Source organism: Sturnira hondurensis, unplaced genomic scaffold (genome assembly GCF_014824575.4).
Source record: "Sturnira hondurensis isolate 20B ecotype Veracruz unplaced genomic scaffold, ASM1482457v3 Scaffold0001872, whole genome shotgun sequence".
NCBI lineage: Eukaryota > Metazoa > Chordata > Mammalia > Chiroptera > Phyllostomidae > Sturnira > Sturnira hondurensis.
In genome coordinates, this window is record NW_028074503.1 from 9,871,758 (window position 1) to 9,887,333 (window position 15,576).

At 36.8% G+C, this 15,576-nt stretch overlaps 1 protein-coding gene across 1 annotated transcript in view; it reads left to right on the forward strand.

Annotated features, from left to right (window-relative positions):
• The first annotated feature begins 361 nt into the window (after positions 1-361).
• The window catches only part of LOC118977526 (desmoglein-1-like), a 41,700-nt gene continuing 26,485 nt past the window's right edge, over positions 362-15,576 (forward strand). Inside the window, exons 1-5 of the mRNA XM_037032461.1 lie at positions 362-565; positions 10,924-10,959; positions 11,227-11,358; positions 12,590-12,745; positions 14,383-14,527. Of these exons, the coding sequence (XP_036888356.1) occupies positions 521-565; positions 10,924-10,959; positions 11,227-11,358; positions 12,590-12,745; positions 14,383-14,527 (514 nt within the window). The 5' untranslated portion in view covers positions 362-520. The remainder of the gene's footprint in view (positions 566-10,923; positions 10,960-11,226; positions 11,359-12,589; positions 12,746-14,382; positions 14,528-15,576) is intronic.

Genomic DNA, 15,576 nt, shown 5'->3' on the forward strand with positions numbered 1-15,576 from the left:
CTGTATCCTGAGTGTCTGCCCATGAGCGTGGGCCAGATAATCCTCTTGGAATACTATAAACTCACATCCAGACTCCACTTTCCTTTTCATATAGGAAGAACCTAAGCAACCTGTGAATAGAGCTTACTGTGAAAAGCCCTTATCAATTGCAGCATTGTGCACACAACTGATCATTTTAAATGCCTTCCCCGAAAACCCTCCAGAAAAGAGTGAATATGCCATCCCCTACAGAACTGCCTTTTAGCTGGAGGAAGGGTGTGTCCCCATCTTTTAGCTGGAAGCAAGGATGATCTTGTCAAGCATCTTCATGAGACCAGCCCAAGTTTTTAGGGTGTGGATCTAGAGTAGTTATACCTACCTTCAGTCCTTCTCCCAGCAAAGGCAGAAACACCTCAAAGCCTGCATGTAGAACATCTACTGAGAAGTTGCTTTAATCAGACATTAGCTGATTGGGGGAAAGAACAACAACAGAGAACAGACTGCACTCCCCTGGTCCTGGATGTAAGAGCACCCAGCAGTGATGGACTGGCGCTTTGGAACAGCTGCAGTGCTGCTCATTTTTCTGGTGAGTGGATTCTCTTAAAAACCCTTCATGTTCCCTCTCGTTGTCAGCAGGTGAGAACTTTTTAAATAGTGTATATTTATGTATTTTTAGAGCAAGGGGAAGGGAAGGAGAAAGAGAGTGAGAGCAATACCAATGTGAAAGAGAAACATCCATCCATTTCTTCTTCTATGTGCCCTGACTGGGGACCAAACCAGGCACCCAGGCACATCCCCTGACTGGGAATTGAACTGGTGACCTTTTGCTTTGCTTGCTGATGCCCAACGTCGAGCCACACTGGTCAGGGCGACAAGTCAGAACTTTTTAGACAATGTTGTTTAGTATTATTTCTAAGCTAAACCTGTTGAAAGCTTATGTCAATGACAATGGGATTTTATGAACAAGATTTTTTAAATAGTGTTTCTCTCTTTAATTGAAGACTCGAGATCATATTAATGCACCAGTGTCGACTCATCAGATGAAATCTCTGACATCAAAGTCATTGCTATGTCACTTAGGGAAAATACTGAATTTGCCGTAGTCATCTCACCATTTAATTGCACTTTGTCATTCAAATTCTTTTTTGCAGTTGGGCTTTTAAAGTAATATCACAGACATGCCCTGACTTTTAACCCAAACATTTTTCATTCTTTTGCTATCTTTGCAGGATGCATGTAGTGCTGTGGTTCATATTTGTTTCTACTTGCTTAAGTTTTAACTGGATTGTTGGGTTTCTATAATAACAAGTTAGATCTTTGGTTCAATGTATGCTGGTTAGTTTTAGTTCAGTTCATTAATTAAGATGCGTCATAACCAGTGGATTTAGTTATAAATGAGCACCAACAAGCTGGCAGCTTTAGAGCCAAGTTGCCTTTAAACATGAGCTCTAGTCCATGGACCTTCTAAGGGATCTTTAGGACCAACTGATATCGTAACTTGGGATGTGGCAGGGCTTAATGAACATTATGCAGTATGTGTGTGAACAGAGGGGAGTTTATTTGTGCATTGTGAAATAATAAAATACTCTCATTTTTAATTTCACATAAATTTGATCTATTAAGACCTATTAGAGCTGCAGTTGATTAAAGATTGTTCAAATGCTTATGTACATTCATAAGTCTATAAGATACTTATTTGATTATATTTATGATTATTTTTAATTAACTACACCCTATAAAATGTCTTTAAACAGCCATGTTTCAATTAGTCATTCTTCGGTAAAATGTATCATTTTATTAAAATCATTTATCCTTAGTGAACTTTCTCTCTTTGTACACAGGTTTCTAGGCATTTATACTTTATTTTCTGAGTCTGGATGGGTATCTTCTGTGTGGATAATTTGTCTGTTTTTGCTGTATTTTTCTTTGGAATCAGTCACAAGTTTCTCACATGCCTATGAATATTACTTCTCAAAGAACTTACTGAACGATGAATTCAAATGTTTTACTTTTACACATTACTGTAACATTTTTGTAAAACATTTCAGTTTCTAAGATTTGGAAAATCATAATTTATTTTCACTACTGATTTTAAGAAACAATTTAGATAAATACACTTTGGAGTTATGCTATTTTTGCTTTAAAACACTTTTTACTCTCAATCAACACTATAGAAGACTTTTTCACTAATCTTTTTGCTAGCCTATGAATGTCTACTTTTACAAAAAAAAGAGAGAAGAAAATGAAAAGGAAAATATTTGTGTAAAGTATTTATATTCTAGTCTCCTCAAAGTGAAAAGTGAGGGAGCATAGTTGGACAATTTTGAATATCTTTAATACATTTAAACTGATTGCACCTTTGATGCAAATCCCTTTTGAGAAGTGGGCAGCCATCTCCTTGCAAATACGTTGTATAGTCTTCTCAATATTCTGAAGCTATAGACCTTGCTCAAATTAGTGGGTTAGAGCTGGAAGAATAAAAATGAAAAATCTGCTGTTACAGAATCCAGCATTGTCAGGTGATTCTTCTATTATTTAGACAAAAAAATAGCTTGAAAAAAATAGCTTACATTTATTATAACATAGCAAGCCAAGTAAATGTTTCTGAGCCTGCATTTATTTTTTGTTCCTTTTTGTTGCCACGAAATTTTTGTATGGGGGTGGGGAGAAAGTATTCTAGGCCAGAGAACAAAGTTAGCTAAGCACCAAGTACAAGAAGTTTCTGCAAATGCTTGTGACAATAGTGCGAGGTGTGGCCTGGTCACTGTGGTAAAGCAAAATGGAACCAGTAGAATTTTTATAGTTCTAATAATTTCTAAAACTTATTTGTAACTTTGTCAGTTTCAATGAGTACAATCAACATACTTTCAAAGTGTCTTTTCCTAGAAAGCAAACCTCTTCAGCAAAGAACTAAAAAAAAAAGTGTTTTTATCTAGTACCTAGAACAATCCAATTTCTTCAGCATATAATATCAGTCTAGTTTTGCCTCTTTCCGTGGTTAATATTTCCTTTCCAAAAAAGCCCTGTGACTATGTGACTACCTGATAAACTAAGCCCACACTCTGAACTTAGCTGAAATTACTTAGTCTTTAAACAGGAGTTTATCTGATTATTTCTCAACACTTGGGCGACAGTACACAAAAAAATAACACAGGCAGGAAAAGGTGGGTTTTCAGTCATGAATAACCTAAGCACAGAATTTATTCTTGCAGTATTACTTATTAATTATTGTATTATTTATTAAAATTAAAACACTAAACCTACTTTTGTCCATGCCTGTATATGCATTATTACATATTTCATCAACTTATTTGAACTGGACATCTTAAATACCCATAACTGTGTTCACCGATACATAAAGCAAAGGAAGGATTAACAAACTCCCAGAGACTGACAGAAGACAAACAAAAAAGAGGACTCTTTATGATTTCTCGAGTATATGTTATAATAACACATATTATACATATAAGTACTTCAATAAAATATCTTATAGAAAATGAAAGCAATATTTCTGTTCATGTGTTTAGTAAAATGTATAAATTATATTTAAGCAAAATCCTTTCCACTTACATGAGGCTCTTAACTGCAGATTTTTATGGCACATTTAACACTAGCATCTTTGTTCACCTTTATGAAAATGACGAGTTCAAATGTATCATCATTTAATTGTGTTTTTTTTATTGCTGCAGAGTAAATACATGTTGCCATGTCTGATTCATACAATAGAAAAACTTAGAATGCTGCCCTTGATTAACCTGAAGGTTTGGCCCCAAAGGGGCAAGATACAACTATTTAACAGGGCTCATGGATCTAGAAAAACAACACTCTTGTCTATACCCAGAGCACGGAACTTCTGGTAACTCTTTCTTCACCATGCCTTCTTCAAGAACATTATTGCTGAATATCCCCGTGTTCTAAGGAGAATTGCCTAACATATGAGCAGGAGGCGTGCTTGATGACACAGTCAGGCCCACTGTGCTCCCATCAGTGAGGGAACACCCTTACAGAATGCTGGGTCATCCACCCTTCCCGATGATGCTTGGCATACAGATGCTTTTAATGGACTTGGGTGGGTCAAAGTCATTTAAATGCCATTGGCTGTTGATCTTGCCCTCCACTGGTCTATAAGAATAAAGCTCTCTCCTTTACACATATCTAATGAAAAACCACATCCCCACAAATTAATGATTGCCTGTTGCTCATAAAATTACTTGACCGTAAGTGATTCAAGGGCACGTTCTCTCTGATTCACTGTTGTACCTTTCATAGCACGTTGCACCAATGCAAGACTGCTGAGTAGGTACATAAGGACAGAGCATGGAGTCATCAGAAAGGAATTTCTGGGCAGTTTACATTTTCCTTCTCCTACAAACTCCAAAAATTGTCAAGCTATTAAGCCTGAATATCATCATGTTGAGTTTCCCTAATACTTACTTTGATAATGTAGTATTCCACTTCCTTTATATTTTATCTAAGGCTTACCATAATATTTCTAGTGCTTAAGGTCTTTAAATGTCTTAACCTGGCCTTGGATTCACATAATATATAGTCAATAAATATTTGTCAAATAAATACATAAACCAACTAACAAATAAGAGAAATCAACCAATCAAGAAGCCAACTAGTGACTGATAGCTTCTGTACAGTAGTACTACAAAGGAAACACAAAAGAGAAATTTCTTAAAATAAGCAAATTATATTTTCACTTTGTCTCAAGTTCATTCTTGTGATGTCTAGAAGAGTTAAATACCTTATAATTTGATGTGTAACCAAAACTGTTAAGTAACTGAAAGACCTCCTCATAAGTGTTAAATGAAAGATGTTTTCCTTACAAAAATGATAAATTACTACATTCAGACCATTTTTGTTAAATGCAAAGAAATGTGAAACTGAGTTTAAAGGAAAAGAACTAAAAATGAGTATAATTAGAAAATCATTGAACTTGGCATGCAATGTTGTATCCTGTGGGGTTTGGGGTTTTGAACTTGGCATGCAATGTTGGGTTTTGCTTTTGTTTGTTTATTTATTGTTTTCAGTTTTTTAATACATAAATCAGCTTCTGAAATAGAGATGAAGGGAAGAGATATTGAAGATTCGCTAGAAGTGAATTATTCACTGTTCTCTGTTATTCGCTGTTGTTTATTAAAAATTTATTATTTTTTTAATAAAATGGGCTTTATCTCATACAGAGAAGAAGACTGAGTGACTTACCCCAATGCCTATAGCCAGGGGCCAGAGTCTGAGAGGTACTCAGTGCACTTGACTACCCTGTATTCATCTCTAAGTAAATCTTTTTACAGCCTCCACAGAACATAGTCCCAACTTATTTTGGAATCCAAAACACTCCCCTAGTTACCAGAAAACAACCTTACCCCTACCCTAGGGACAAGGTCTGGATCATGCAGTGCTATGTCCTTCAATTTCCCCGTCCTAATCAATTGATTTTAATCTCCATCCTTTCACTCTTCCTTACCCTCTGTCTTCAAAGCCCTTTCTCTCTGCTGCTTCCCTCCTGCTCATCACATACCTCCAGCAAGTACTTTCTCAACCTCTCCTGTTTCCAATCAAAATCTCCTTTTCTCCTCTTTCTCTGCCCTCAAAATTCACATCTCCTTCTCCCCAAAAATCTCCTGGTACACTTCACCTTATTCTACTATCACTTCTGTTTCTTTATATCACCAACTTTCTCCAAAAACGTGGCATCCTTACATCCTCTTCTCCTCCATCTTGTTCCCCACTCCTTGTCAGTCAGGAAGGAAGGCCCCATTCCATCCAATGAAAGCGTTCTCCTGAAGGTCACAGAAAAGCTCAGAGTTTCTCTACTTGTTCAACTTGTGTCTATCATCTGCCACTTGTTTGCCATCTGTCTGTCTTATGATTCTCCTTCCTTTGACACCCATGACATTGCATTATATTTTCCTCCTATTTCTTTGGCCACTTCTTCTCTCTCTTTTGTTTTTCTTGTTTATTGTCATGGTTCCCAGTTACATAAATGCAGGAATTCCCCTGGTTTCATCCTCAGCCATGGGCTATTTCTTTCCTGTGTTCTCTACTTCAGGGACTTCAAATTCTCCCATGATTCCAACCATTCTACCTGAGTTAGTGACCCTCATCTGTGTATCAGGCCTAAACACTTGTTCATGGTGCAGACGCATATTTCCAATTCCTATACATCTTCACCAGGCATTGCCCCGGCATTCCAAACTGGATGGGTTCTAACCTGCTTCACTGTGCTTCTGCCTGGCTCCTGATCTCCTAGTTTACAACTGCAATGGTCTGATTCTCCCTCTCATTACACCCACACACTGCTTGTTCTCAAACCCTGTCTATTTCAACCCAGCTCTATCTCCCTGTGGATCTTTCCCAGTCTCATCTCTGAACTGACTTAATGCAGAAATCCAACTGCTGGTTGCCTATAATTACTGCCTCTTCCTACCACTTCCATCATGTTATCAGAGGCTTCATTAAAATCCACAACTTTATCATGTCTTTCTCATCATCAAGAAACTTCAGTATTTTCCTACTGCACAGAGATTTGATGTTAGAATCCAAAAAGTAACTGTATGAAATCTAGTCACTGCCTGTCATTTTAGGAATGAGAAAACTAAAGCTCAGAGAATGTAGGTAATACATTGGACATTTTCTGAGTCCACCTAGTGCTCCTTGAATCTCATCATTCTTCTTCTACTCAGTTTCATAAAGTAGAAGGTTAGTGGTCTCTGGCACGGTTCTCCAAAACAAACAGTGGCGCTGACACTTCAGTGTGGTCAGGGAAGTGCACGAGAGAGGAGAGATGAATATGCAGTCCTGTAGTGATGAAGAACAGGCGTCCAAACAGACAAATCCCACCTCCAACACCCACAAATGAGAGCAGTAAGTGTTCATGAGTTCGAGGTAGCAAGAAGTACACAGGTGACCTAACACCAATTCAATTCTGCTCCCAAATGGGACCATAACATTTCGGTTATTTGTCCAAAGCATTGGGCTATTCACTTTTCTTCCTCCCCTTCCTAGTATGACTATTGTTTTTGTTGTTGTTATTGTATGTAAGCATTCCTAATCACAAGGATAATATGAGATTATATTAAAATTCACCATTTTTTGAATTCCAAAAATTGTAATGTTACTTCTCTGTAGTATATTTTATTTAGTGTTTTCCATAAAATTGGCTATCTTATACTTAATCGTAAAGCACACACCTCAAGGATATATTTAGGCTGAATAGTATTGGGTTGTATTAAGTCATTGAATTCGAAACCTCAGTTACTCATATTTAAAATGAGATAATTAGGGTATTGACCACATGTTCTTGTTATGATTAAATATATGGGTTTCTCTAAACTTGTTGTCTAGTATTTAGTTATCATTTAGTGAATTGTAAGGCTGATGATGGTAATGATTAACATTAACTATTTACCATCAATATATAACTCCTACAATAAAAATATTGTCTTTTTTTAAGATTTTACTTTTTTTAGGTGGGGGGAGGGAGGGAGAAAGAGAGGGAGAGAAATATCAATGTGTGGTTGCCTCTCACGCGCCCCCTACTGGGAACTTGGCCAGCAACCCAGGCATGTTCCCTGACTGGAAATCGAACTGGCAACCCTTCCAGTTCATAGGCCAACACTCAGTCCACTGAGCCACACCAGCCAGGACAAAATATTATCTTATTAAACTACACATACTAACCATAAATACAAATTTTCTTGAATTACCAATAATGTGATTTAAAAATGTACTTAGATATTAAAATTGATTTTAATTTAATGGTGAAATTAAAGCTCCTTATTTAAAGTCATTACTATATTTTGAATATACCATTATTAGTATTTTTTAAATATAAAGTATAACTTTATTTTTTGAGTAATACAGATAGTGTGTATTTGTAACAAGTTTTCATTTGCAATGCTAAAATTAATTGAAGTTGAAGTTTAAAATATCTTATTTAGGCAGAGACAAGAACTAAAGATTCACACTGTATTGATTAATTTTGAGTGCAATTTTTTATTGTTATTCAGCTACAATTGTCCTCATTTTCCCCCACCACTCTCCCCTGCCCTACGCAAGCCCATCTCCCACGCTCAGTCCTACAACTCCCCCCAGGGCTTTATCCATGTATCCTGTGTTTACGGTCCTTGATGACCCTTCCCTTTCTTTCCCCAGTTATCCTCCTCCTCCATCCCCTCTGGTCACTGTAAGTTTTTTTCATTTCAATGTCTCTGGTTATATTTTGCTTGTTTGTTTTATTAGTTAGATTCCAATTATACATGAGTTCGTATGGTGTTTGTCTTTCTCTGCCTGGTTTACTTAACTTAGCATAATGCTCTCCAGGTCCATCCATGCTGTTGCGAAGGGTAGGAGCTCCTTTCTTTGTTGCATAGTATTCCACTGTGTAAATGTATCACAGTTTTTTGACCACTCATTTCCTGATGGGCAATTAGTCTGCTTCCAGCACTTGGCTATTGTAAATAATGCTGCTATGAACATTGGGATGCCTAGGTTCTTTTGAATTGGTGTTTCAGGATTTTTAAGGTATAATTCCAGCAGTGGAATTGGAAACCGTAAAAATCCTAGAAGAAAACATAGGCAGTAAAATCTCGACAATTGCTCTTAGAAATTTTTATCAGATATATCTCCTCAGGCAAGGGAAACAAAACAAGAAATAAGTAAATGTGACTTCATCAAACTAAAAAGTTTTGGCTCAGCAAGGGAAATCATCAACAAACTAAAAAGGCAACCCACAGAAAGGAAGAACATACTTGTCATTACATCTAATAAAGGGTTAATATCCAAAATTTATAAAACACTTATAAAACTCATTACCAAAAAAACAAACAACCCAATTTAAAAGTGGACAAAGGACCTGAATAGACCCTTCTCCAAAGAGGATGTAAAGATGGTCAATAGACATATGAAAAGATGCTCAACATCACTAATCATCAGAGGTGTGCAAATAAAGACCTAAATGAGATACCATCTCACATCTGTAAGAATGGCTATCATCAATAAATCAACAAACAACAAGTGCTGGCAAGGATGTGGAGAAAGGGGAACCCTTTTGTCCTGTTGGTGTGAATACAGACTGGTGCAGCCACTGTAGAAAGCAGTATGGAGATACCTCAAAAAATTAAGTGGCCCTGGCCGGTGTAGCTCAGTGGGTTGAGCACTAGCCTGCAAAGCAAAGGGTCAGGGATTTGATCCCCAGTCAGGGCACATGCCTGGGTTGCAAGCTGGGCTCATCAGTGAGAGGGATGTGCAAGAGGCAACCATACATTGGTGTTTCTCTCCCTCTCTTTTTTCCCTCCCTTCCTGTCTGTCTAAAAATAAATAAATAAACTCCTTTAAAAGAAAAGTGGATCTGCCTTTTGACCTAGCCATCCCTCTTCTAGGACTATATCCAAAGAAACCCCAAACACCAATTTGACAGAGCATAAGCACCCCTATGTTCATTACAGCATTATTTACAACCACCAAGATATGGAAACAGCTCAAGTGTCCATCAGTAGATGAGTGGATAAAACAACTATGAGATATTTACACAATGGAATTCTACTCAGTCATAAAAAAAGAAAATGTTACTCTTTGCAACAGTAGGGATAGATCTGGAGAACATTATGCTAAGTGAAATAAGCTAATGAGAAAAAGACAAATGCCATGTGATTTCACTCATATGTGGTAGCTAATGAAGAAACTGAACTAACAGGCAAAACCGAAACAAACTCATAGATGGAGAACAGATGACAGCTAGTGGTGCAGGGGAAGGCGAGGGAGAGGGATTGAACAAAAAAGGGAAAAGGACTCATGGACATGGACAACAGTGAGATGATGGCTGAGGGGAGGTGATATAAAGGGATAAAATTGTAATGGAAAAAATACAATAAAAATACATTTAAAAACTTATAAATGCAAAATAGCCTTCAAATCCACACCTAATTTTTAGGAAGACATTTTACAGTGCCCTAGGCATGCTCATATATTATTAAACTTAATACTTAACATAAGCATTGTGTTTTTATAAATGTCTTTGGTTTTTAGAAAAAAAATAAGTTGAAAAACCCCTGATTTAACATGAAAATCGTATGTAAAAGTCAAGGCCATAGCTGAGCTGAAAGTAGGCAGAGTTGCACTTGGTGAGCTCGCTTATTTAGTGCAAGAGAAAAGAACTAATGGTGGTGCTTACCCGGCAGTTAGTGCCCACACTCTGAAATGTCTTCTTACTATGGAAGGAAGCATGTAGATCATCAACACTGATTAGTGTGAACACTAAAGCATCACATATGAGCTCATTTATACAGAGAGAAAATTATTTGTTTTTATTTTAGAACTTTATATCTCATATTTCAAAGCAAATAATACATTATTCATCTTAAAGCTTTCAAGAATAATGAAAATTTATTCATTTAGAATTAGAAACTTAAGAAGCAAGCATTCCGAAGCTTCCTGGATTCATTACTCTTTCTTCACCCCAAACATTTTTTTGTATTTTTATCTGAGTCTATTCAGGGGTTAAAACTATAGTCAACAACCTATCATAACTTATTGTTGAATGTCACTAAATATCTCCAGCTCTTCAGACACAGGATTTACTGACAGGAGCCTGGGTTGTTTTCCAACCCAGTGGATATAATAACCACTGGATTCTAGCTTCAAATGTCCTTACTCATGTGAGTATCTGTATCTTCATAGGCTAAGAATGGAGGGGGGTGAAGGTTAGAAAGTAAAAGTAATAAAAAGAAGAGCAAAATTAAAAAGTAAAAACTAAAAGAAAAAAGAATCATTAGCATCATTATCAGACCTGAGAGATTAAACCATCTTCACCTGCTATGTAGACCAAGAAAATAATTTTAATAACTCATATTTGTTTGATTTTTTACTGATTTGAAAACATAAATTGTAAAATGTTTATTTAAAAGTTAAATATTATGTTTATCGTATTTTTCATAGGTGGTGGTGGAAGTTAACAGTGAGTTTCAAATCCAGGTAATGTATAAAAAATTTATTTTTTCAATTTAAAAATGAGGAAAATGGTTCAAAAGTAACCACACACTCCAGCACCCCCCCCCAAAAAAATTCATCCTTATAAGCAAAGTTAATGTTATGCTGAAATTAGTAAAATTTTGAAATTACCAGTCTTACCAAGTAAGCATCCTTTCTGTAATTGCAATTACGCCTCCTACCAATTCTTTACTGGAATGTGAATTATGAATAGAAGCTAATAGGCACCATTATTTACCCTGCCCATTCAAGGTTAGGGATTATAACACCAAAAATGGCACCATCAAGTGGCATTCAATCAGAAGGCAAAAGCGTGAATGGATCAAGTTTGCTGCAGCCTGTCGTGAAGGAGAAGACAACTCAAAGAGGAACCCGATAGCCAAGGTCAGTCTCCAAAACATAAAGTCAAAAATCAAAATGGATGAAGTTAAAGTTTCAAAACAACCTGTCATTTAAATATTTTATGAACGTATCTCACTGAGAAGTTATGAGATAAAACAGAACAATACTCATTCAGGTTATGAAAACTGAAGCCAGTAGAAGGATAAATTAAGATTTTTAGTTACTCTTATAGACAGTTAAACACTGACTCCTCTTACCAGTGAAATTAGTACACATGATCCTGTGTTACCCTAAACTCTAGATTTTGAAATTATAGTGATTTAAGTAATGAATTTACCACTCAGCACGTTTAGAGGAACTATATCCATGCGTGCTCTTTCTGCCTCATAGTCTATTAGAATTAAATTCTACTTTTGGTTTGTTTATGAACATTCACAATGTACTGTCTTTTGTAACCTTTTTCCTTTCACTTTCCTTTATGTCTTTGGAAAGAACATACACAGGCGCACACTCAGTAACACATCCCCATGCACTGATTCACTCATAATGCAAATATATATATACAGACACATTTCCAGAGCTGTCTGGAAAAACACTGACACACATTCAAACATAGCACTATCACATTATGTACATAAGAGACACTGCCCATGCAATAATTTATTTCAAATACAATTGTCCTGGTTCCTACAACCATTTATTTAGTCATTTCCTCATTTTCCTGCTAAAACATCCTCCCCATTTCCAGAATTCAGGGCTGTCTGGAAATATACACAGTCTTTTCTTACCTACATAAATCCATCATGGTCTTCTCCCTAACCACGTTTAAAAATTTTTTGAATTGAAAGATCAAAGTTAGGCAATAACAACACTGGTCAACTCCTTAAGATCCATGGACAGCCCTGCTCCAGACCTAGTGCTAGGTAGCCTGAGACTAATCCGACCAAATTGTAAATGTTGAATGAATGCATGCATGAGTGAACACGGAAATAATGACTGCATAGAACCAGATGTATTAGGATGATATCTTACTTTTTTATTATTTGATAGAAATATAAATTGAATTTCTTCTCTTACATTTACAGTTTTCATTGAAAATTTAGAACTTTAACTATTCCACTTATCTATTAAAATAATTCTCTACCCTCAGAATTTCCCCCAAAATAACAGGCATAGAACACTCAACACCTCTCAAAAAAGACAGCAATTACATATCAAATGTAACAGACTTATTTTGCATCCTGTAATATTTTCAAATGTGCTCGTTCTGCAGATTCATTCAGATTGTGCGGCCAACCAGCAAGTTACATACCACATCTCTGGGGTGGGAATTGATCAACCACCTTATGGAATCTTCGTTGTTAATCAGAAGACTGGCGAAATTAACATAACATCTATAGTTGATCGAGAAGTCACTCCATTTTTCATTGTAAGTGGATGCAGTGTCAATATACAAGCATATGTTCAGGCCTAAATTACTTTGGGATTATCTCAAGCTCAGCTCATGCTTCCCTTCCTTTCAAGGGTGTCAGTGTAGGTGTTTTTGGTTGTCTCTCAATTCTTGAGCAGCTGTGACCCAGAGACACACAGAGAAGGCTGAGAGGCAGGTGAGGGTTTTGCTTAAGTGCCTTAGCCAAAATGCTAACCTGAGGTCTGGCCCCAGTGGCAGGCTAGAGGGTTTGTGTGGAAGGGCAAGTCCTCAACCTCTCCTTCTTTTTCTTTAATCCAGTTGAGAATTGGTCTCTGCTAACTCCAATGCCTAGTGATGATTCTATAGTTACTGCAGGAGCCTTCTCTGAGTGAAGTCACTTTAGTATAAAATGTATGTTGCCCAAGCTCACCTGAGCACAGGATGTGCCTTGGAAAGACTTAGTTCCTCTTTAACAGAATCTTACTCTGTTCCTTACAGTAGCTGTGACACAGTTTAAGTGCTTACTTACTCTTCCAACCCTTAACTTCATTCCTATTTTAAGCTGCTGACCTCATGCCAAAATCTCAGATGAAAAAATCTGAGTCCTCCTACAATTAACTCCTACAAATCAACAAACTCCAACAATTACTTCTCTCCACATGCCCAGAAACGTTCTACATTAAATCCAAAAGCAAGATGAATTTTCTATGTTTTTATAATGTATCTCAAGAGTTTCTATTGTCTCATAATCATCTGGTATTGGGGAATCTTATTCTGTTAACTTTCACTTTTCGTGCTTCTTCTGCCTGCTCTGTAAGCTGCTTCTATCATGGTTCACACTTACTAATACTTAAAATGAAAAATAAAACCTTCCTCAATCTAGTAACCTCTTCTATCAAAACCTCTTCAATCCATCTCTAAAAATGCCTTCAAATAGTAATCTATGCTTTCTGCTTCACTCATACCACTTGTCTGTATTCCTAAGACTATTTTAATTCTTTAGTCTTCTCTTCCAAATTAATATTCCTTCCTTGTTTTCCTAAACACTCAAAATCTGCACGCCAGGCTATTAGCTTTTGTTAAAGTACAATGTTGCTATATGAAACATACCAAATAGGTTAAATCATATGCATTATACTTTTGTACACACCTAATGTATCAGTAATAGCGATGATGTAAGCACCCATATAGCCACCACCCAGCTATGAGTGCTGTTTCTTTGAAGCCCCCATGTCACCCTTTGTTACCACACCCTGAACCCCATTCCTCCCTAGTCCTACATTCAAATCTGCATTTTCATCACTTTGTTTATTTCCTTGCATAAATCCCTTGGCTTGGAACAACCTGCCAATTCCCAGCTCCACCTGTGGAAGTTCTCTTTTAAGCCCTATCTCAGCCATTGCATCCTCCTACCATATCATAGTGTTTTTGTTCTCCCTCTAATTGGTGATCACGTTACCTTTTCTCACATGGTGTTCTGAGTTCATGTTTGCCTCCCCTTATTGGATATAAGTACTGCCTGTGCTTACACTTCAGTAGGAAATAAAGTCTCATTTTCCTTTTAGCTATATGTAACCTAGTATAGTGTCCAAACAAAGTAACAACTTAATATTTGGTGCATCACATCATTATTCTTCTTTTCTGTTTTTCTCTAGATTTACTGCCGGGCTGTGAATGCTCAGGGTCAGGATTTGGAGAAGATTCTGGAGCTCAGAGTTAGGATTTTGGATATAAATGACAACCCTCCCGTGTTTTCTATGTCTACTTTTCTAGGACAAATAGAAGAAAATTCTCATGCAAGTAAGTAATCAACTTTATTAAACAAACAAGAGTATATTGACTTCCAGATCATTCTAAATGGCCAGTCAACTTGAGGCTAAATGCTGTCAATGTGCACAACACAAATGTAACAGGCAATTGTAGAAAACCATGCAGAAGACAGAGGCATGAGGAAATCTCCATAAGGGCTTTCCCTTCAAGGGCAGAAGCAGCTCCAATCTGTCACACGCAAGGAGCAACTCCAAAGTAATGAAAAGAGTTTTCTCACCTATTTCACATATAAGCTGTGTCCTAGATTCCTAAGGAGAAATTCCAAAAGGACTTTGCACAGTGTTGGCAGGGCCCCTGAGCAGAGAATTCAGCCTCCCAGCCTGACTGGGAGGGCAGTATCATCCACTTTTATTTATGTTGCCTTTTTAAAAATCTTGCTTTAAAAAAAATTGGACGGCTTTAAAGAACCCAGAGAAATCACTTCCAGGCAATTTATTTTGTGGCACAATATTCAAGAGCTTTTTTGACAGCAAATAAATGCAAAAGAAGTATTCTGGATAGATAAAAGATAGATAATGATAAATAGGTAGATAGACTGGCACAAATAACACCCCTCTTATTACATAAAATGTTTTGTTACAAAATCAGGAGCTTGTCATTCTGTAACATAACAATATCACACTCAAGCACTGTATATGACGTCTTAGGTGAAATGTTCAACGTGTTGTCAACCTCCTACAAGACAATCACATACCCTACCAACCACACTCAATCACGTTACTTCTTTGGGACACTAAATATATATATATATTTGTTGTTGTTGTTCTTGTTGTAGTTTTGGCTTTTTATTCAAGCTACTGATTTTATGCATTTAAAATGTATTATAAACTAAATCCTGTTTGCCCCCCCCCATGCACATTTAAACCTGAATGTCTCAAGTGGTGCAAGTTGAGGGACACCAGAAAATCTGTAACTAGACAGAGCATCCACCTGCAAGAGCTGTGACCGTCCAAAGGTGTGATGGTCTCCTTATAGATCACTGTAAACAGCAACATTTTAACTGCCAAATATTCAGTCCC